Below are 23,985 nucleotides of genomic sequence, written 5' to 3'. Positions count from 1 at the left end.
GAATATAATGTAACCCTTCTATTAATTACAATAAAAATATATGAAAAAAAGAAATGTAGGCATTTTCTTTCTATCAACTTTTTTATACATATAATTTAGCCTTTCATACATGTTCCAATGTCTTAAAGTTTGTATCTACTTCAATTTCATATGTTGCCATCTTAATCCCTAAGGATGATAGTATTAGAAAGATAAACCTTTGAGGGCCATGAGTTTGGCCTAGTGGTAAGAGTGCTTGCCTAGCATGCACGAAGACCTGCGTTCAATTCCTTAGTACCACATGTATGGATAAAAGCTGAAAGTGGTGTTGTGGCTCCACTGGTAGAGCTCTAGCCTTGAGAAAGCCCAAGGACAGTGCTCAGGTCCTGAGTTCAAGGCCCAGGGCTGGCCAAAAAATTAAACTTTTGAGTTGGGCATGGTGGCTCATGCCTATGATCCTAGCTACTCAGGAGACTGAGATCTGAGGATCAAGATTCAAAGCCAGCCTGGGCTCAAAAGGACCTGAGACTCTTATCTCCAATTAACCTCTAGAAAACCAGAAGTGGGGCTGTGGCTCAAGGGGTTGGATGTTAGCCTTAAGCTGAAGAGCTCAGGGATAACGCCCAGACCAAGAGTTCAAGTCCCACAACTGACAAAAAAAAAAAAAAAAAAGGAATCCATCTTAGCCAACACGTGGGCGCAAATGTGTTCAAAGTCATTTAATGGAGTGGGGGAGATCAAGGGCTAGGTGTAGCAAAGCCCAATCTTAAAAACAACAAATGCAGGGCCGGCAGTTTAGCCTGGTGGTAGAATGCTTGTGTAGCATGTATGAAGACCCGGGTAGGTAGTTACTGTATATTCATCCTCATATCTGTGCCCCAGGAAGATGCTGAGGGGATGAAAGGCTGAATAAAGCATAGTAGTCAAATATATCCCTTTAAAGCCATTTTCTCACATTATTACTTGTCGGGCATTTTAGTCCTCGTACCCTCCCGACCCACAGGAGGGATAGGGAGTACACACCCTGACCAGGACAAGAAAGGAGAGGGCTGACTGACTGCCCGCACCCAGCCCTCCCTCGCCAGAGCACAATCAGACGTGTAAGGGAGACCCATCAAGGCAGAACTCGTTTACTGAGGAAGTCCATTCAGCTAATATTGGGTGCAGGAGCCTGTCAGCACAAATGTGGGCAGGGCAGGGGAGGTACTCTTATTGAGGAAGTCCATTCAGCTAACATAGGATGCGCGTGCTGTCCGAGAGGGCAGAAGGGTTCGGGGCCTATCCCAAAGGTGGCCTTACTTCAGGAGGGGGAGAGCCTGGTCCAACCGGGCGGCAGGCACCATCTCAGCCAGGTGTGGTCCCAAGACCAGGGAATGAGCACTAGGCCACGAGTTAGGCCTCCTTTTACAGCACAGGTTTCCATTTCCCTGATGTGATGTGCCCCACATCTCCCCCCCCTTTTTTTCCCAGTCCTGGGCTTGAGCTCAGGGCCTGAGCACTGTCCTTGGACTTTCTCTAGGCTAGAGCTCTACCACTTGAGCCTGAGCACCACTTCCGGCTTTTTTTCTATGTATGTGGTACTGAGGAATCGAACCTGGGTCTTTGCGCATGCTAGGCAAGCACTCTACCACTAGGCCAAACTCATGGCTCCAAGCTCATTCTTTTAAACAGGGATCTGACTTGAATCATTAAGAGAGTAATTGAGTTTTTGTCCAGTGTCATATAGGCTGACACTACGGTTGGTAGCAAACTGATTAAATACAGGCTATCAGAAAACAAGTTCATTGATCTATGAACATGGGTTAAGGCCAAGGCAACTGCATACAGCTCCTTAAACTGTGCAGATCCTATGACTGGCTCAAAATAGTGGGTGCCTTTCCTTTCTTTGGTGGAGGGAGGTGGGGCATATCACTGCAGCAGATCTCGCCTTTCCTCCATCTGTGAACACATTTGCTACTCCAGGGAGGGGCCTAGTGGAAAATAGTATGGGGGGGCATCTATTGTAATCTTGAGAATGACGACACCCATCTCGCAGTACCGTAATGGCAATCCACCTTTCCCATGAAACCCTCCAAGGCAGTGGCAACCCAACCATGGTTTCTTCTGACCCACTCGAAGTCTGACAACTGGTAGGAGATTACTAGCATACCCGGATCTTGACCATAATGCCTCAGGGAAATATCTCTACCCTTAATTACTAGGTCAGTCAACAGGTCAAGTTGCGAATAAAATCTAGGAGCCCCTCCTACCGACACAAGTATCCATTGAAGGGGCTCGCCTAGCTGAGTAATTACTCCTCTTCCTGCTCCATTGGAAGAGGTAAGGGCGGTAGTAAGCGCCTTGGCAAGTGAAGCCTTTTGGGCTTGCAGGGCCGCAACCAGCATCTGTGACTGGTGGGCCTGAGTGCCCACATCCTTAGTGACAGCTATCCACCTCCCCATAGGTCTTTGCTTCATTCCTGCACAGGCCAGTTTGTAGTCTGCAGCCATCCCCTCCCAGACCAGCATCTTGACAAACTGATCTCAGAGGAGCCCTGGGGGGAACTTTCTTTGGAGGCTCCGCTCTACTCTTTCTATAAGGTGGCAAGATCCTTGGTAGCCTTCTGGGTAATTCCTGCTACTGGAGGCTCTGAGGGGCCTTCTTCCAACTTTTTCCATGCAGCCAGTCCCAAAGCCCACACCTGCTTTGGTAGGGGGCAGAGATAGCAGCCTGCTGGAGGTGTGTGGAGAAGTGGTCACTGGATCCTGATAGCATCCCATAAGTCACAGGGACCAGGGCATCAACAGCCTGGCTCCTCTCGGCCTGGGCATGGCCCTGCTCATTAAAAAAGGCACACCATTTGAGATACAGGGGGCCAAGGAGCACAGCCTTGGTTATGTTTTTCCAGTCTTGGGTGGTGCACTGCTGATGAGCCAGGCCTTGGAGGATGGTCTCGGCCCAGGGTGAATTAGGCCCATCCTCGGAGACTGCTCTCTTAAGCTCTTAAACCTTGGGCCTCCCAGGGATAGCATAGGGTTGGTCTATTGCACCCAGGGTTAGCATTTACTGGGAAAGTCATGCACAGTGAGGAAGAGTCGCCACTGTTTTATAGGATGGCGGCTTAACCTGCTCTTCTGGTTTAACACGAGGTGGTGAAGAGTTTTCGAGGGAAGAGGGATGGTAATATGGCCGAGGTTACTCCGCACCCCAATTGTCTACCACAAATTCCAGGGCAGGAGCGCTTGGTGCAGGGCTCAGGGGCCTGGCCCCAGCATCAAAGGGGACCAGCAATCCCTCCTCAGGTCGAGGCTTTAAACCCTTCTCCTCCTGAGCAGTGGGAAGGCTAACTCGCCCTGACACTGAGCACTCCTCAATAAAGGTTTCCCAGGCCGGGTCGTCCTTTGAGGTCACCTTGGGGCATCTCCACTGTCCCTAGATGTCTCCTTAACTGAGTCAGGATAGAAGCAGGCTTTGAGGGCAGACAAAGTCGGGTAGACCCCAAGGGGAGGGTCCTCTCCCAGGTTAATCTCCCTCCTTCTCACCACATGCTCTACGAGCTCCTGGGTGGCCCAATTGGAAAAATTGGCTGCCATTAACCAAGGCCTCCCAGACCTTCTCAGCCTGGGGATCCGAGATCTCCAAACCTTGGCTTTTAAGCATAAACCTCAATGCCTTGAGCACCGGGTCCTCATGCTTGGTGTGAGATTGCTCCATTTTTTTCAGGGAGACCCTTACCTTATAACTTGAACTGTATCATATGGTCATTATGGGAGTTGTTGTCCCTGAACGCTTCAGTTCAAGGCTACCGCCCTACTCCTTGAGCTGCAGCCCCACTTCCCATTTTCTAGTGGTTAATTGGAGATAGGAGTCTCATGTTCTTTAGTGCCCAGGTTGGCTTTGAACCTTGATCCCCAGATCTTAGCCTCCTGAGTAGTTAGGATTATAGGCGTAAGCCACTGAGTGGCACCTTCTTAACTCTAGGCCTTGTACTCTCACTTGGATTTTTCATTCAAGGCTGATGTTCTACCACAATTACCCTTTCAGTCTTTTGCTCATTAATTGGAGATAAGAGTTTCACAGACTTTTTGTCTTGGTTTAGCTTTGAACCATGATCTTCAGATCTCAGCATGTTTGGTATCTAAGGTTACCAGTGTGAGCTACCAACACCCTGTTCTTCTATATTTTGTATGTGCCCCCACAGAGTTTGATGTAATGGCATGTAATTAATAACTATGAGAAGATGAAATCTCTGGTTTGTATAGATGATAGTCTGAGGGGTGAGTTTTGGGATAAAGCTAATCCCATCTCACTGTAATACATCAGCGACAATGTTCTCTATTCACAAAGATGGATTTAAAATTATTTCTGCTTATTCAAAATATGTGAACTCAGGACCTGAGCACGGTCCTTGGGTTTTCTCAAGGCTAGAAGCCTACTACTTGAGCCACAGCGCCACTTCTGGCTTTTTCTATGGATGTGGTACTGAGGAATATGCATGCTACCACTCTACCACTAGGCCTGACTCCCCACCTGGAAAGAAACTTTTAAAGTAGGAAAATACAAAAATAAGATATTGGAGTAAAAATTTCTACATACAATCCTAACTTCAGGAGGCTAAGATCTGAGGATTGCTGTTCAAAGCCAGCCTAGGCAAGAAAGTCTGAGAGCCTCTTGTCTCCAACTAACAGTTAAAAAAGCTGGAAGTAGAGTAGTGGCTCAAGTAGTAGAGCTCTAACCCTGAGTGAAAAAAAAAATCTCAGGGACAATGCCCAGGCTCTAGGTTCAAGCCCCAGGAGAAATACAAAAGAAGAAAATGAGAGAGTTGGGGGGAGAGGAGGAAAGGAAGGAAGGAAGGAAGAAAGGAAGGAAGGAAGGAAGGAAGGAAGGAAGGAAGGAAGGAAGGAAGAAATGAAGAAAGGAAGGAAGGAAGGAGAGGGGGAAGAAGGAAGGAAAGAGAAAGGGAGGTAAGGAAGGAAGGAATGAAGGAAGGAAAGAAGAAAAGAAGGAAGGAAGAAAAAAGTTTCAACATAAATAAGGAGTTCAAAAACAGACTAATTTCTAATGCAAAAACATGTTGGATGTTTGGATGTGAGTAAAGGTCATCCAATACTTTCTTTGTACTAACACTACAATGATCAAAGGTAAAACAGACAATTTCCTCCCTTGAATCCTCTAAGTTATCAGGCAAGTGACCTACCTCACATACCAACATGGATGATTTGGCACATGTCTACTTTCACTTAAATGTTTCAGTGTATTGAGTCTTTTCATGATAAAATGACAGTCAGGGCTGAAAGTTTGGCCTAGTGGTAGAGTGTTTGCCTAGCAAGCATGAAGACCTGGGTTTGATTCCTTGGTACCACGTACATAGAAAAAGCCAGAAGTGGGGCTGTGCTCAAGTGGTAGAGCTCTAGCCTTGCGAAAGCCCAAGGACAGTGCTCAGGCCCTGAGTTCAAGCCCCCAAAATAAATAAAATAAAATGATAGTCATGCATGCTTAAAAAAAGTTTATTCAAGATCACAAACAATGTCATAGATATATGTGGTTACATAATAATTACTTTTATCTATAGATACACATAGTTAATTAACATTTAGTGTTTTTCAGAGGGAATAACATTCTGTTCTTATTTTTGTTTCTATAATAGAAACCAATACTTTCACAAAATAATGATATATTTTATTTGATTATGCAATCTGGCACAGTAATTCTCAGCCTCTTTCATCTTACATTCCATTAGCAATTATATCCAGTAAGTCTCAACAAATTAGGAATTAAAAGTCCATAGTTTGAAAGACAGTTGGATTTCATCAATTTTCTATTACTGTGTTTTGACATTTTCTTGTGTTACACCTATGAAACATTTTGGTAGAAGTTATTATGGCTTCTAAATAAATGAAAAAACATTGCCCTTGAAGTCAAAAACATTACCTGGCTGTCTTAGTAACAGTGAAATGTAAAGGTGTTCAATAAAATTTTTTGTAATAAGTATATGTATAAAAGTACTACAGTAAGGTAAACAAAGCAGAATGAAGGTATTGGGATACAGAAGACAAAATATAAATGAAGCTCAGGGGTATAGTAGCAAGGACAGGTTTGTCAAAAGAGAAGAAGAAGACCATCTAGGTGTTTGTCACTGGGCATCTAGGACCCCAACATTGGCAGTTCAGATAGGAAGTTGAGGTTAGCCTGAACTGCAGAGCGAATCAAAAATAAAACAAAATGAGACAAAACTACTGAAGAAGGGACAAAAGTAAAATGAATAGTCCAGAGTAAGCAGGGCCATTGAGTAAGTACACAAAGGAATTTATACACACATGAGCGGCAAGGGAGAGAAGAAATTGTGCTGAGGCGATGCATGTATCAGGAAGTCATGGTTCTAACTACATACAGGTAATGAAAAAAATTGAGTTTAAAAAGTCAGAGATCTTTGGAAACCTAGATAAGGACATAGTGTGCCATAGACATGAAGGGGCAATAGTGACATTTTTTTATGTTAGTTATAACTCTTCTGCCAACGAACAAATTAGGGGATTTCTGGATCCACTGTGGTACTGACGTCTGATACTACTTAGATGCCCTACTGTGTTCATGTAGACTAGTACTTAAAAAAAGTATTACTACATTAAATATTTCTAAGAATTTCAATTATATGGAAACTAAAATTTGTTTCATTTTCTAATAAAAAAATGAGTTGTTTAAAGTTAACTCACTACCTAAAAATCAGAACTTTTAAAATAAAACCATTAGAAGGTACATGATTCACTTTATAAACATCAGATTCATTTTCTTTAGTTTTTCAGTTATCCTTCTCTCTTCACTCATTGACTGTTTCTGCCTAGTTATGCAGGCATTTATTATGCCATAACTCTTGACAAAAACAAGGCTTATCTGGCCGGGAGTTTGGCCTAGTGGTTAAAGTGCTTGCCTAGCATGCACGAAGACCCGGGTTCGATTCCTCGGTACCACATATACAGAAAAAAACCGGAAGTGGTGCTGAGGCTCAAGTGGTAGAGCTCTAGCCTTGAGAAAGTCCAAGGACAGTGCTCAGGCCCTGAGATCAAGCCCAGGACTGGCAAAAAAAAACCCAACAACAACAAAAAAAACAAGGCTTATCTCAGTGTGTTCCCTAGGGCATCTAACTGTAACACACTTGGTATTTTGTACTGGGCAAGAAACAGTGAATCCACACAACAGCATTTGGTATTTTTACTAGCATCTCTAGTATTTCAACCCAATGTTTGGAATCAGTGAAAATTATGTAGCTTTCTAAAAATGGATCTCTGCCCACAGAACGACCTCAACTGTGGCAGTCTCCTACCAAGGTCTCTAAAGCGAAGTTCCTTCTGGATGAAATGTAGAGCAAGTATATTAAAGGATATGTCTGTTTTAGAAGTTTCTTTACTTGGGCTGAGAGCATGGCCTAGTGGTAGAGTGCTCATCCAGCATGCATGAAGCCCTGGGTTCAATTCTGCAGTACCAATACCGAGAAAAAAGCCGGAAGTGATGCTGTGACTCAGGTGGTGGCGGGCTAGCCTTGAGAAAGCCCAGGGATACTGCCCAGGCCCTGAGTTCAAGCCCCAGGATTGGCAAAAAAAGTTTCTTTGCTAATAGCTATTTAATAGACATATATATATATATATTTTAGACCTGTATTTTTATTGGAGATGTAGTGATACAGAGGGAAATAAAAAAGAAAAGGTATCAGAAAAAAACACAATTCATATATATATAAGAAGGAAAATGTTCCTCAGTACTGTAAGTATTCCCCCTTAGATATTGCTTATCTCTTTTTTATCCCTTATTAGTGGTAGCATTTGGAGTTGGGAAACAAGATCCACAGCTTCCCATCACAGTAGAGTTAGAGGAGAGAGCCTAAACATGATATTCTCAATAGTCATACTATTTCTCTTTATTAGAGCAAGGCCATTATTTTTTACTCCTATATATGTTCCACGATTATTCTTACATTCAAATGAAACAAATTCAGAGGAGTCCTTATGAAGAACGAAGAAGGCCTGGTCTGGCAATGGGCTTTTACCCTTTTGAAACTGAGGGAACAAAAGAAAAAGCAATGAGGGGAAGTCCAGAGTCAACTTTTCTTCCTATGTTAGAACCTAAACAGGAATAATTATTTATAACTTTGTATTTCTAGAAAGCCTGCTAGTTCGGGGAGAAGAGGGAGGAAGGAGTGAGTAAAGGGTCACGGATGGCAGGGAGAGTTAATGTGATTCACTGATAGTATACGTAGGCACATGGCTTAGAATGACTGGATCGGAATGTGGCAGTCTTTTTATGTGTACTGTTCTTGGGCACCTGACTTTATCTCTCAAGTCTCAGTGTTTTAGTCTAGCCAGTGTTCTGTCTGGCTCAGTTGATTCCCAACTTACATACAGAAAAAAGAGTAATAGAAATGATCACTACTTTAAGCCATTAAGTTTTGGGATGGCTTATTACACAGCAATAGTTGACCAATATAAAACTCCACCATAGACTTAACAATGGGAATTAGGTGGGATAATGCTTGTAAATTATTTAGCAAGTATTTAGTATGTATGAGAACTCAGTGTGAGATACTCTTACTTTTGAGTAGTTATATATACTAGAAATTATGGGATATAAACCTGGAAATATTGTGCTAAGGAAAATGCTGACAACCATCCACTGCTAATGTCTCAATGCGTATACTACTTAACTTCAAAACTTTGTGTTTTGGGCTGGGAGTTTGGCCTAGTGGTAGAGCGCTTGCCTAGCAGGCATGAAGACCAGGGTTTGATTCCTTGGAAGTGCATACATAGAGGAACCAGAAGTGGCACTGTGGCTCAAATGGCAGAGTACAAGCCTTGAGAAAAAAGCCTAAGGACAGGGCTCAGGCCCTGAGTTCAAGCCCCAGGACTGGCAAAAAAGAAAAGAAAAGAAAAATATGCAGTGAATCCTATGATTATATATAGATTGGCATACTATCCATAAATATTTACCCATGGACATATTTGCTACTCTTCCTTTAGCAGACAGGGCATAAATTTATTTTACAAAGAAACACTTGCAGGAAGAACATAGTTCCTAAAGCCAAATAGAAATAACTTGAGGCTGTTCTATATTGCAGGGTTCTCAGCCTTTAATGAAGTTGTAAATTGTCTGAAGGATTGTATAATTGCTAACTCTGATCCAGTTTGATGCTTGAAGGTCTCCATTTCTAACAAGCTCCCAGGCGATGCTGTGTGGCAGGCAAGACCACACTTTCAGTAGAAAAGCCACACATTCTACTTCTTTCCCTTCCCTACTACAAGAGTTGACTGGGTTTTATTTACCACAGCACCAACAAAACTCTTCAAAATACTTCAAACACTTAAATATAGACAGATAGAGTAAATCATGACAGTTAGATAATCATGTTTCCATTACCTCCACAGAGCACTTCTTGGTGTTAGCATGCAGCCAGAAATTTGTGTCATTTTTAGGACTCAGGTTTACCATTGACAGCTTGCCATCAACACCATCACCTTACATTAAAAGGATAATTATGTGAGGTACAAGAGTAATCCATGGGATTTTACCTATCAATTAAGATGAATAACTTAAAACCTACCTTAGTTTAAATAAATTTAGTACCTAGCAAAACAGTCTTTTAAGAAAATAAGAAAAATACTTCTTTGACTTAGAAATATTTGTACCCAAAGGAAACTAAAGAGTCATTATTAAATAAGTATATACTTATTAAAAAAGTAGGTAGTACTTCTAAAATTCCTTGAAGGAGGATTAAGGGATTTATCTCAGGTAAAGCTTTGAATTCAAAGCCTCATTCTGCCTGTCCTCTCCTAAAAATACTCCAAATATCTTGAAGGGGGAAATTAGATTAAAAAATGTTTTCTAAGCCAGGTGCGGTGGCTCATGCCTGTAATCCTACCTACTCAGGTGGCTGAGATCTAAGGATCACGGTTCAAAGCCATCCTAGGCACTAAAGACCGTGAGACTTTTATCTCCAATTAACCACTAGAAAACTGGAAGTAGTACTGTGGCTCAAGAGGTAGTGCAGTAGCCTTGAACTGAATCGCTCAGGGACAGCGCCCAGGCCCAGAGTTCAATCCCCAACACAGACCAAAAAAAAATGTTTTCTAATAGTAATTTTGATTCTAATGGCTACTTCTCTGGTCATCATTTTCCCCTAATATCCATCTTTTCTCCTTTGTAACATTAGAACATCTTCAAGTCAACCTTCTTATAGCAAAATGTCACGATAGGACTCAATTCTGATCAATGTGAAGTGAGTGCAAGTGTCAGGTATCACTCCCAGTTGTGCCCTAAATGGTCCTTTTGGTTGGACAGTGTGACAGTAGCAAAGGATCTTGAACTATGCAGATATTGGCAAAGCTACAAAGTAAAAGGAGCTGTGACTGTGGACAAGCTTTGAGCAGAGTTGCATTTTTAGCCCTGGTTAAGACATATCTTTATTAAAAGTAGCCTAACTTTCATCCTAACTTTGCTCCAAAAAAAAAAAAGGAATAGATGAGCTACAATAAATCCTCAATAGACAAAGATTTTGCCATGAGCTTGGGTTGGAAAGAACCTTCTGAAACTGCCTTCTCTTTTCCATGAATACTCTAGATTTATTCTTACTCCCAAAGTTAGCATTGAAACATAAAAGCGAGGCCGATCTCCAAATTACCTGATTCACTTGAAGGGTATGAAGACTCATAAAAACGCAATAATACCTTGTCTGAAAGAGAATGCATAAAAGCACTTTGGTGAGCTACAATTTTATCAAAGGATTTAATTTCTATTTATATAACATCAGAGAATATCTTTCCTCCTTATTACATATCAACTAAGTAAAACTTGTGTCTCTAAGAAAGATCTCAAAGTATGAATATGAGCTGATGAAATCTCTAACATAGTTATTGAAATATTTATTACAGTGGCCTATTCTTTTCTTTTTGTTTTTTGGGTTTTATTTTTTTTGCCAGTCATGGGCCTTGACCTCAGGGCCTGAGCACTGTCCTTGGGCTTTCTCAAGGCCAGAGCTCTACCACTTGAGCCACAGCACCATTTCTGGCTGTTTTCTATGTATGTGGTACTGAGGAATCAAACTCAGGTCTTCGTGCATGCTAGACAAGCACTCCACCAGTAGGCCAAACGCCTGGCCCCACATATTCTTTTAATAAAGGTTAAAGTTTGGTAATCTCATAAGATTAGAAAGATCTAGTGGATAATCAGAAAGCAAAACTGTGATTTCTCTTTCTTTATTTCACGATAGATATATTTTCACCACCTCTACTTTTTTTTTTTCCTGAAGAACCTTTCCAAACTTCTGAATCTTCTCAACATAAAATATAATCAGGCTTCCACCTGAAATGCAGTGGAATTTGCTATAACATATGAAATCAGTTTACTATGTTTGAATTAACCCATTATTGATGGCTTGGTAGATCTATGTTTTTCTAGTCTTACTAGACATCATTACATAATTATACACACAAGGAAATATTCTACCTTTCTCTTCATCTTCTCCCAAGTCTTCAACATTGATCACATAGCTTCCATCCTCCAAAACAAACCTAACACATTTATCATAGTATGTGCTCAGCGAAGCACAAGATTCTACAATAGGTGAAATTCCTGTTAAGAAAAAAAATTGTCATCAAAAAATTTGCTCCTATAAGCAATTCTTTGGTTTTGGCTGGTTTTTTTTTTGAAGTGCTTCATTGAAGTATTTTCCTATTTTCTTTCCAGTTTGAGCTGTACTTTGTCACTGTGGGATAGACCTTTGGCCCAGCTTTACACACCTCCCGGCTCCCAGGCTGATATGTGACACTTGAATTGAATTAAAGGTCATCTGAATGAATGGCTGTCCTAGGAGGCTATGTCAGTGGATTTGTGGGAGGGTTTGGTGGGGAGAAAGGAATTAGTTGGATGACAGGAATTGCCTGAATATGTCTCCATTTGTTGGCTTACTCTAGTCTAGGGAACTGTAGGAAAAAAAGGACTATATTTTGATATCCATGACTAGTGAATGTTCACCTGGATTTCTCACAGTCCAGGAGAATGCAGGTGTAAACACAATCTCCCCCTGACTCAATAACAGAGACAGAGTAGTGTTCTTACATGTTTTAGTGTCACAGTGCACATTCAAAATGCTAATATTTCTTTAAAGCCTGTTATAATAAAATAGAGTAGATTAGGGCCCGGAGTTTGGCCTAGTGGTAGAGTGCTTGCATAGCATTCACGAAGACCCGGGTTCGATTCCTCAGTATCACATACTAGAAAAAAGCCAGAAGTGGTGCTGAGGCTCAAGTGGTAGAGCTCTGGCCTTGAGAACATCCAAGGACAGTGCTCAGGCCCTGAGCTCAAGCCCTGGACTGGCAAAAAAAAAAAAAAAAGAATAGATTTAGGGGCTTCTGAGGCCAGGAGGAAAAAGTTTACTATATTATCTATACATTATAGAATTATGTGAGAAAAAGAATATATATGCATATTATATTTTTATTATATATTATTTTACTTTACTTTTTTCTTCTCCTGGATCTTAAACTCAGGGCTTGGCATGTTACTGGTATGTACAGGTCAAAACAGAGATTTACTATATATGTGAAGGAAAAAAGTACATACAGACACCACACCAACAACATAAATAACCTGTTTCCATTTCTTATAGTTTGTTTAGATAGTATTTTAAACGTTGAGGGGAGTTACGCCTTTGGGCTCCTCCTTTACTTGTATTCTCCTTTGGTCTGACTGTGTGTGAATGCTTAAAGTTCTGTATAAGTTATTATGTCCAGTTATATTTTAGATCTAGTTTTCACAAATGAGAGAAAACATGCACCATTTGTTTTTCTGAGCTTGGCTTACCTCACTTAACTTCACAAACTACCTTCCAGAGTGCACTAGGGTTCCTTTTTCTCCACATTCCTGCCAATATTTGTTGTTGTTTGAATTTTTGAAGGTGGCTAATCTAACTGAGATAAAAAAGAATTTCAAAGTTGTTTTGATTTGCATTTCCTTTATGGCTAGGGATGTGGAACATTTCTTCTTCTGTTTATTTGCCATTCTTACTTCTGAGAAGTCTTTAGGTCTATTGCCCATCTGTTGAATCATTTGTTAGTTCTGTGCATTGGGGGGTAATTTTTTTTAGTTCCTCGTGTATTTTAAGGAATATATATGCATATATATGTATATTGTTGTGGTTGGTGGTGGTTATGGAGCTTGAACTCAGGGCCTACTTACTGTCCTTAGGCTCTTTTGCTCAAGGCTACTATTCTACCACTTTGAGACACAGCCATACTTCCAGTTTTTGTGTGGTTAGTAGGAGATAAGAGTCTCATGGGGACTTTTCTGCCCAGACTGGCTTCAAACCATGATCCTCAGATCTCAGTTTCCTGAGTAGTGAGGATTACATATGTGAACCACTGGCAGCCAGCTACGATACTACATTTTACTCAATGATAACGTGTGTGGAATTTCAGCCCATAAGCAAACATTTCAAAATAATAATGGAATGCTAACTGTCGGATAACATGGATTGTTAGTTCAGTTCTGTTGCATCTAGATGCCATTAGATATGTATACAAACAGCAAATGGAAAGAAGTTTCTTTCCATGCACGCATGAAGACATACACTTGAGCGACTACCACTTGCCAGAGTCCTATGTCTTACCTCCATCTTCACCTCCCACGTGAACATTGTCACTGGTTGCACACCGGACACTTGTTAAATTATGTTTTTTGTACCTATGTGCTCTAAAGATAGAGTACGATGCAGTGGGCTCTTGATAAGCAACTGTTTCCTTGTGCTCTTTACCTGTAGGATAGGAACAGAGGTAGAGTGGACCATACTTCTCACTCTTCAAAGATACAGTGCTCTTTGGATGATTTGCAGTGGAGGCTGCACACCGATGGTGATCACAGATCCCAGGGCTTTGAGCTCCCCAGGCCTGATGGGAGCAACACGTCCCAGCACACTTTTGCCTGGGTAGAGCACACCAGAAAGGAGAAAACTACTCACCAGCGTGTGAACACTCAGAATCAACCACTGTAAATCATTGAGTTACTTCCTTTAAATTAAAAAATATCATTTGGAAATAATGTAAACACACCTACATAAAAGTCTATATCTTCCATTTTCAGTCAATATAACCATCTTTCTTGAGGTCTTAGGAACTCTTGATATGCCCTTTTGAAGATGGGCAATAAACAATTTATCATCTTTATTCCTTTCCACAAAGAAAATTTGAGTAAGAAGAAGAATTATTTTAGATGTGATATTTGCAGGCAAACAGATGTCAATCATTCCTGCAAAAAACATACAATTTCTCTTACCTGTTTTTAGTTATTTGTTTATTTTTATTTTTTGCCACTCCTGGGACTTGAACTCGAGGCCTGAGCACTGTCCTTGGGCTTTCTCAAGGCTAGCTCTCTACCACTTGAGCCATAGCATCATTTCCGTCTTTTTCTGTGTATGTAGTACCCAGGAATCGAACCCAGGGGTCTGTGCATTCTAGTCAAGCATTCTATCATTAGGACAGGCTCCTGCCCCCCTCTTACCTTTTAGTGAACACTCTTTAGTCATTTCTTTCCTGAAGTGACAAGCTTTCTTTTCTATGGTGAGGCCAGAGCGCAGTCTCATACAGTACACATGGCAAGTTTCTTCAGCTTTGTTTGGGGATTCTAAACAATTGGAAAAAACATGTGACACTTTCAGCCATTTCATCTTTACCTCTTTATAAATCCTAAGTACAAAAGTCAAAGAAAGGATGTGTAGATATTTTTATCAACAACTCTTGAAACTAGTTTCAAAAGCAGAGAGGTTTAGATTTTAGAACTAAGGCAGAACTAATGTAGAGCATTTAGTGTATATATGTTGCATCTTCAACAGGGACTGTGGGATCATGCCTTCATCAAAAAAACAATGTTTTAGTGAAACAGGAAAGTTTATACAAAGTGAGAGAAAGACTTCATGTTGGTTCAGTTTGGAATTTAACAAATAAAGGAATTCCAGGATGTATTTTGCTGCCCAATAAGATATGAAAATCTTTTGGTCTTTAGAAAACTCTGGAGTATCAGTTCATTTTTGTACTCTTTTATTGTCTTCATACTCACACCAAAGTGATCTATCTAAATTAAGTTCCATTTGTTTTTCCCTCTTAACCATTTCCAGTGGTTCCTTAGTGTTCACAAGATAACACTGATGCTCCCTCATCCACCGAGATCTTAAATGGCTACATTAGATTAGAAAGGATTGATTTTTACTTAGTTCTGGACAATGATCCTCAGGTAGAGATATGGACACAGTGGTTTTTGTTTGTTTGTTTTTGTCAGTTGTGGGGCTTGAACTTTGGGCCTGGGTGCTGTCCTGACCTCTTCAGCTCAAGGCTACTGCCCTACCCCTAGAGCCACAGTACCACTTCTGGTTTTCTAGTGGCTTATCGGAGGCTGGCTTTGATCCTCAGATCTCAGCCTCCTGAGTAGCTAGGATCACAGGCCTGAGCCACCTGCCCAACTAGACACAGTGTTTTGAGATCTTTAGTTTCCTTTAGATGAGCTACACATTTATATTTTAATTCTTTTTATTATCTTAAAAAAATTCTTTTAGTGTTAATGGGATTTGAATTAAGGATTCATCCTTAATTGCTAGGCAGGCAATCTAGCACTGACTCACATCCAAAGCTCACATTTTGCCTGGGTCTACCCTTGTATTACTGTCCCCCTACCTTTTTCCTCTTCTATAAATTGACTTGAGCGGAGTACAACCCTATTCCATGTCTCACATTTAGATAAATGAGGAATGAGAAGGGGAAAGTTTGGAGAGAGCTTTCATTAAGTTCTGTACATTGTTGGTACTCAACGTAAAATGTCTGAGGTATACATACCTGTACTGGTTGGATATTGTTATGGGGCTTTGTGAATTGTCTCATCCTAGTAGACTAAGGTAGGTGAAGGAGTTAAATATACCTTTTTTTTTGCCTTATCTGGAACTTCAGAGCAGTTTGTTAAAAAAAAAAAAGATAGGTGTGAGATTTCTTGCATGTTGAGTTTTAGTTCATATCTCTCACAAACTGACTGGCTACTGATTAACTTTTTCATTAGGAATGTTTAAACCATTGTAGTTTTAGTATCAAACTAAAATCTTGGCCTGTTGGTACATACCTGTAACCTCAACTACTTGAGAGATGGAGATAGGAGAATTCTGATGCAAGGCTAAGTCTGGATAAATGAGACCTTATCTCAAAAATAAGCTGGGTATGCTGTAACCCTACCTTGTGATTCCAGCTATTAGAGAGAGGCCAGAATAGGATGGTTACAGCCCGAGACCAGCATGGGTAAAATAACTAAAAGTATATCTGAAAAACAAGGTAGAAGCAAAGAACTCTGTATATAGCTCAGGTGAGAGAGTGTGTACCTAGTAAGACCATGGTCCCCCATTCCATAAAATCGCAAAAGACTACTTTACCAGTACTCTTAGAGGATCTTCTTAGGTGGCAATGAAAAATAATGTGCTGTATTCCAGAGCCATATAAATGCCTTGGGGATTATCTTTTACCGTCCTCTGGGTGGTGTAGATAAGTGGTCTCATAAGGAGGGGTTATTTAAAATTTGGCATTAGTGCCCCAGAAGTGACTTCCACCTTGTCATTGGTTCTGCTCACAGCATTTTAAGTCAGCTACAAGCAAATGGACTATTTAACTGTGATATCCTTGAAATTCAGAAATTAGTTGAATTAGTCCCTCCCCTCCTTACCAAAACAGCATCAATAAGCAAGAGCCTCATGACAAACAAGAAGGGACAGGATGACATTTTTTTTTGCCACTCCTGGGGCTTGAACTCAGGGCGTGTGCACTGTCCTTGGGCTTTCTCAAGGCTAGTGCTCTACCACTTGAGCCACAGCACTACTTGTGGCTTTTTCTATGTATGTGGTACTGAGGAATCGAACCTGGGTCTTCGTGAGTGCTAGGCAAGCACTCTACCACTAGGCCACATTCCTGGCCCTTAGACTGACATTTTTTTTAATTAAAGAATTTATTAACATTGATTTTTACATCATATTTCAAATGATGTATTTAACAAACAAGTATTCAAGAAGGGATACAATCACTGGCACTTAGATTTTAGAACATAATTAAAATTAGGCTGAGGGTTTGTATGTCATAGATACATCTTAATCTATGTAATAAAACATTATGTCTATAGAGTCATAAATTTTTAAGTCTATGTAGTTGTGTTTATATTTCCAAATAGCACTGGGTACGCAAATATTGAGTCATCGCTCTTGTACTGTTTGGATCTAATAGCCACATATTAAGGATACCATGTGCCTTTTATTCCTTTGGTCTTGACTTGTTTCATTCAACATGATTCACTCTAGATTTGTCTACTTCCCTGCAAATGCCATTATTTTATCTTGTCTGTTAGCTATGTAGAATTCCACTGTATATATACCTCAATTTTTATATCCATTCATCTGCAGTAGGGCATCTGGGTTGTTTCCATTGCTTGGCTATTGTGAATAGTGCAGAGATAAACACAGCTGAGCAGGTGTCCTTATCTTATCTTGGGTTATGGTGTTCAGGATAGATGCCCAGGAGTGGTATGGCGGGATCATAGGGAAGGTCTATTTTCAGTTATTTAAGAAACCTCCACATTGCTCCCAGACTGACATTTTAAAGTACTGATTTCTCCTCTGGCCTTAAAGATTTTCATATGGAAGAGAATGAAGGACAAAATGTACCAGGGTCTACCGTGTTTCTATACTTTCCAGTCTACCAGAGCCTTGTTAACTCTTTTTGGTTATTGCTCTCATATGAAAAACTGTGTATTTGCAGGTTCCTTTCATAGGTAGATATGATTAAAGATCATAGACATAACTCCTATCATGTCAGATCTATAGTTGTTACTTATCTTTAGTTCCCTTTCATCTTATTCTAGATTTTAGCATCAGTTCCACAATTCTGATTTATTTAGGGCCTAGATTATTCTAATATCATCACACGTTCTCGCTTTCGTCATTAATCACAAGTTAACATGGGGAGAATAAATTTAGCAGTGGTATATACTAGACACTATGTTGAAATTAAACTGTTCAATTTATGGACGGGGACAGGAGGGAGAAACTAGGAGAGAGCAAGGGAATGGGTGATGTTGCACAAAAACAAATAGACTCTTTACCTGACTTACTTAACTATAGACTCTCTGTACATCATCTTTATAATAACAATAAAAATTGTGAAAAATCATCACAAGTTAAGGCCATAGGTTATATATCAGAGGATGTTAACAATATTGGTTGAATGAAAATCTGAGTTTAGAATTTTGTTCATTAGGGAAAAGGGTTTAGCATTTGATGACAAAGTGTGGGTAAAGGAAAAGATTGCAATAAAAACTATTAAGTTTATTCTGTCCATATGTTTGTTATCTGAGCTATTATTTTCCTGTGATGAGTCAAATAAGCAAAAGTGTTGTATATATGTGTGTATGTATGTATTGTCTGATCAAAACCAAAGACTGCTATATTATATCATTACCAATCGCTCTTTTTTTTATGTCAGCTTTTGTAGCTCAGTGGCTTTTGCAAGCCAGCATATATGAACATGGGGTTAACAAGCATTTGATAGCAAATTTAAAAATAATATAGAAAATAGCCAGAAATACTAATTCCTTACTTCTTAATTTGCAAGATTTTACCAGGGATTTTTTGGCTGAGCTGTTCAGTTGGGCTGGAGAAATTTTGGTGGTTGTGTACTTCATTTTAGGCTTCATTTCTCAGGTTTCTGTTGGATTGAAATATACTGTTAGTTCAACTATCTCAACTTTGAAAACAAAGCAGAACAGTCATGGCTACTCATATGAAACTGATAGTCTAGTCTGGGAGTTTGGCCTAGTGGTAGAGTGCTTGCCTAGCATGCATGAAGACCTAGGTTCAATTCCTCAGTACCATATATATAGAAAAAAGCCAAAAGTGGAGCTGTGATTCAAGTGGTAGAGCTCTAGCCTTGAGAAAGCCCAAGGACAGTACTCAGGCCCTGAGTTCAAGGCCCAGGACTGGTTAAACATAAAAGAAAGTGATAGTCTAATCATATAGTAAACATAAAATTATTTCATGAAAGGTTGAATATAGTATTCAGAGCATACTTTCATGGTACATATGGCAAGAAGGACTGAAAATAATCTTTTTAAACATTTTAAAATTATTATTATAAAGGTGATTTACAGAGGGATTAGAGTTACATAAGTCAGGAAAAGAGTACATTTCTGTTTGGACAATGTCACTCCTTCCCCCACTCTCTCAGTTTTTTCCTTCTATCTCCATGCAAAAAAAATCTTAAACATTGCTTAGTAGATGTATTGTTAGTGGTAATACCGATATTGGAATTGTGGGATTTCTTTTTTTGCCAGTGCTGGGGCTCAGGGACTGAGCACTGTCCTTGGGCTTTCTCAAGGATAGAGCTCTACCATTTGAGCCAGAGCACCATTTCTGGCTTTTTCCATATATGTGGTACCAAGGAATCGAGCTCGGGTCTTCCTGCATGCAGGCACACTACCACTAGGCCAAACTCCCAGCTCCTAGGATTAAAAAAAAAAGTCCTAATCCTGAGGAAATAAGTAGATAAGCTGATGTTATTAGATAAGTCTCCCTGTATGCAAAGAGAGATTTAAAAAAAAGGAAGGGGTTAGGGGAGGATACCGGGGACAAAAACATGAGAAGGAGTATCAATGTGCAAGAAGTAATGCACCCACTACCTGACGAATGTAACTGTAACCCCTCTATACATTACCTGATAATAAAATAAAATAAGAAACACTGTGATATTAAATTTGAGTCCACAATAAATAAATGCCCAGCAATCAAGATATTACCATATTCTAGTTTCCAAATACTTTTCCACTAAAAAAATAATGAATGCATATTTGGGGGTGGGAAATAATGGTGAACATGGAGTATTTGGTTGTGCCAGAAAATAGTGAGTTTTTTGTTTTTTGTTTTAACAAACTTGTGTCAAAAGCATCTATGTGGGCCCAGGAGTTTGGCCTAGTGGTAGAGTGCTTGCCTAGCATGTACCAAAGTTTCAGGTTCAATTCCTCAGTACCACATACATAGAAAAAGCCAGAAATGGCGCTGTGGCTCAAGTGGTAGAGAGCTAGCCTTGAGGAAAGCCCAAGGATAGTGCTCAGGCCCTGATTTTAAGCTCCAGAACTGGGGGGGGGGGGGGGAGAGAGAGAGAGAGAGAGAGAGAGAGAGAGAGAGAGAGAGAGAGAGAGAGAGAGAGAGAGAGACAGAGACAGAGACAGAGAGACAGAGAGAGAGAGACAGAGAGAGAGAGAGAGAGACAGAGAGACAGAGAGACAGAGGAGGGAGAGGGAGAGGGAGAGAGGGAGAGAGGGAAGGAGGGAGGGAGGGAGGGAGGGAGAGAGGGAGGGAGAGAGACAGAGTCAGAGAGAAAGAGGGAGACAGAGACAGAGAGACAGAGAGAAGCATATATGTGCTACTATGTAGAATTTCTCACTAGACAAATTTAATACAATATAGCTACCAAAAAGAGTAAAAGTGAAGCTGGCACTGGCAACTCATGATCATAATCCTAGACAATAAGGTTTTATAATCAACATATGAAAGTTTTACTGTGGTTTTTGAAGGGATTAGGTCTTCTTAAATTTAATGTTCTTTCTAACTTTGCCAGAAATTCTATTTTTTTTTAAATTTTGTACTGGAGATCAAACCCAGGATATTGCACTTGCTAGGCAAGTGCTTTGCCACTGAGCTACATCCCAGACTCAGAAAGTCTTTTAATAATTCTTCCTTCCTTCCTTCCTTCCTTCCTTCCTTCCTTCCTTCCTTCCTTCCTTCCTTTCTTTCTTTCTTTCTTTCTTTCTTTCTTTCTTTCTTTCTTTCTTTCTTTCTTTCTTTCTTTCTTTCTTTCTTTCTTTCTTTCTTTCTGGGTCATGGGGCTTGAACTCTAGGCCTGGGTCCTCTTCCCGAGCTCTTCAGCTCAAGGCTACCACCCTTCCCTTGAGTCAAGCCCCACTTCCCATTTTCTAAAGGTTAATTGGAGATAAGAGTCTCAAGTCCTTTTGTGCCTGGGCTGGCAATGAACCTTGATCCTCAGACCTTAGCCTCCTGAGTAGCTAGGATTACAGGTGTGAGCCACTGCCTGGCTTAATTATTTTTTTTTTAATAATTAACCTCTTATTTTGCTAACCTATACTTTGGTTCAGTTGGGTATCCTTTTCACCCTGGCATTTCAAAAACCAAAACACTTTTCAACAAATCATAGACAAAAACGGGACCTCAACTTGAGTGGGTCATTTGACTTCCAGGTTTATATTAATGACATCAGGGTCCAATGATGAATTCCTGATGATTCTAAAGCTGTGAATCAAATAGCTGCTGAGTTTGAATTGCCACTGATTTGGTGAGCTGCTATTGATAAGAAAGTAGAACAGGTATGTTGACCAGAACCAACAGAGGTTTTTCAGTTACTTTAGGAAGGCAGTAGAGGAAATTGTAGAACAATTACATCCCACTAGCAAGATGGCATAGCAAATTTGGATAGCTCTTAATATTATTTAGTTGGGAGCAAATGTTGTGTCTTCAAAAATACAGCCTTAGATGGATCCATCAGCTAAAAATTCAGAGGTGAGTAATTCCCTTGCTTAGGAAGGGGAAGAATTCATATGGACACAAGTGTTAAAACACACTGAAGGAAAAATCAGATGGAATTTCAAGAAAAACTATCTTTTCTATCAAAGTGGGTTGCTTAAAAGTTCTTAGTCCCAGTGGTTAGGATCTTGTTGATTATTCTGCCTAGATAATATCAGCAAATACAGAAAGAAAAGAGGAACGGCTTTGGGATAAAGGAGAAGGATTTTAAAAATAAATTTTATTTTCCAAGATGGATAAAAAAAGACTCAGCTCAAAAGATATGTGCCATAAGTTCAAGAAATAGCAGAGAATGTGGGTATGTTTTGAGATTACTGGAGTACACTTAATCTTATTTCAAAGATTTTTTAAAATGCAAATACATATTACCCTATTCACCAACCAATCACAAGCACATTGTGATCCTGAGCTCAACAAATCTTACGAGAAGATATTTAATCTCTCCTGTGTTAGCAATACATAGAGGAGCACCCAGTCTGCTCTGTGAACTTGCTTGCTCGATTTCTAGCACATTCTTCTGCAGAAATCAGTTTTGCCTTGCTGAGACAGTTCTTTATTTTCATGTTTATCATTGTGACTCCAGTGGTTCTTGGAGATCATATTTCTAACATAAATATGTAATGAGGTGTTCTGAAACTCCTCTTAACAGAATTGGAAATTAATGTAAATGAAGAGATCTCAATGAATTACATTAATAAAGATTATTTAAAAAGAAAAGTTAGCTGGGCATTGGTGGCTCACACCTATAATCCTAGCTACTCAGGAGACTGAGGTCTGAGGATTATGGTTCAAAACTAGACTGGACAGGAAAGTCATTGAAACTTATCCCCAATAAACTACTCAGAAAAAAATCAGAAACTGTGCTGTAGCTCAAGCAGTAGAGCACTATTCTTAAGCACTAAAGGCTCAGAGACAGCACTCAGGCCCTGAGTTCAAGCCCCAGGATTAGCAAAGAAAAAAAAAAGTTATCTATCTGAGTGCTGGGGGCTCATGCCTGTAATCCTAGCTACACAGGACGCTGAGATCCAAGGATCATAGATTATTATGGGTTAGTCCAGGCAAGAAAGTCTGAGGCTCTTATCTTGAATTATACACCAAAAATGCAGAAATGTAGATATGGAGTGAGTGGTAGAGCACTGGACTTGAGGAAACAAAAAGGGAGAAGGCTTAGGGACAGCATCCAGACTCTGAGTTCAAGCCCCAAAACTGGCACAGACACACACACCCCACAGTGATACAAGAAATAGTTATAATTTAAATCACATATGTAAACTCCATATGAATCAGCTCTACCAACAGGGTGAATAGTGCATTGATTTTTTCAGTTAGAGCATTCTAAGTTTCTTGTACCTTTATTTTCATCCCAGGATACTGGTATAGAAATCAAAACTTACAATTAACTTCTCTATTTTGTTCTTTTTTGTGGGTCATGGAGCTTCAATCATATATGCATGTTGCCTACTTGAAAACAGTCTCATGAACAAAATCCTCAAGGTAATGCAGGTGAAGCATCCCTATTCTACACCTCCTTTTTTTCTTGCCTGTCTTGGGGCGTCAATTGAGGGCCTGAGCACTGTCCTTGGGTTTTCTCAAGGCTAGAGCTCTACCACTTGAGCCACAGCACCATTTCTGGCTTTTTCTATGTATGTATGTGGTACTGAGGAATGGAACTCAGGTCTTCGTGCATGGTAGGCAAGCAATCTACCACTAGGCTAAACCTCTGAATCCCCTTCTTAAGAGTCAAGGGTTGATCTGGGCAGGTGCTTCATGCCTTTAATCCTAGCTACTTAGGAGGCTGAGGTCTGAGGATCAAGGTTCAAAGCCAGCCTGGCACGTAGGGACCTTAGACTCTTATTTCCAATTAACCTCTAGAAGATGGGAAATGGGGCTTGGCTCAAGGGTATGGCCGCAGCCAGGAACTGAAGAGCTCAGGGACAATGCCCAGGGGAAGGGCGGTAGCCTTGAGCTGAATTGCTCTGGACAGCACCCAGGCCAAGTTCAAGGCCCATGAACCACACACACTTGCGCGCGCACGTGCGCGCGCGCGCACACACACACACACACACACACACACACACACACACACACACACACAAAAGAGTCAAGGATTGAATGGTATCCCCCAAACAGATTAATCCTTTTCTTGACTCTTTAATCCATATTGATCACATTAAATGCATAGAAGGCAAGAGCCTTACAAACTATTCTACTGAACTCCTCCCCTTGTGATAAACATACTGAGACTGGGAAAGATTAAAATACTTGCCTGCTTCACACACAAAAAAAGAATGTTGACCAGAATTTAGTCCATCTTGAGGACAGAACTTCCCCATTCTTGTTCCCTCCTTTTTTTTTTTTTTTGCCAATCCTGGGCTTGAGCT

At 40.4% G+C, this 23,985-nt stretch overlaps 1 protein-coding gene across 2 annotated transcripts in view; it reads right to left on the bottom strand.

Moving 5' to 3' along the window:
• Positions 1-5,449: 5,449 nt before the first annotated feature.
• Il33 (interleukin 33) overlaps positions 5,450-23,985 on the bottom strand; it is a 31,771-nt gene continuing 13,235 nt past the window's right edge. Inside the window, exons 2-9 of one of the 2 annotated variants that reach the window (XM_090329953.1) lie at positions 18,609-18,716; positions 14,497-14,619; positions 13,610-13,753; positions 11,449-11,574; positions 10,625-10,675; positions 9,364-9,461; positions 7,928-8,009; positions 5,450-5,811 (exon numbers count right to left, since the gene is read on the bottom strand). In XM_090329953.1, the coding sequence (XP_090186079.1) occupies positions 5,780-5,811; positions 7,928-8,009; positions 9,364-9,461; positions 10,625-10,675; positions 11,449-11,574; positions 13,610-13,753; positions 14,497-14,619; positions 18,609-18,705 (753 nt within the window). In that variant the 5' untranslated portion in view covers positions 18,706-18,716 and the 3' untranslated portion in view covers positions 5,450-5,779. Of the gene's footprint in view, positions 5,812-7,041; positions 8,010-9,363; positions 9,462-10,624; positions 10,676-11,448; positions 11,575-13,609; positions 13,754-14,496; positions 14,620-18,608; positions 18,717-23,985 lie in introns of those variants that run through there. The other variant, XM_090329952.1, reaches the window with a different exon arrangement.

Source organism: Megascapheus bottae, chromosome 3 (genome assembly GCF_031878675.1).
Source record: "Megascapheus bottae isolate mThoBot1 chromosome 3, mThoBot2.hap1, whole genome shotgun sequence".
Classification (NCBI taxonomy): Eukaryota; Metazoa; Chordata; class Mammalia; order Rodentia; family Geomyidae; genus Megascapheus; species Megascapheus bottae.
This window is presented reverse-complemented; position numbering and strand designations above follow the sequence as displayed.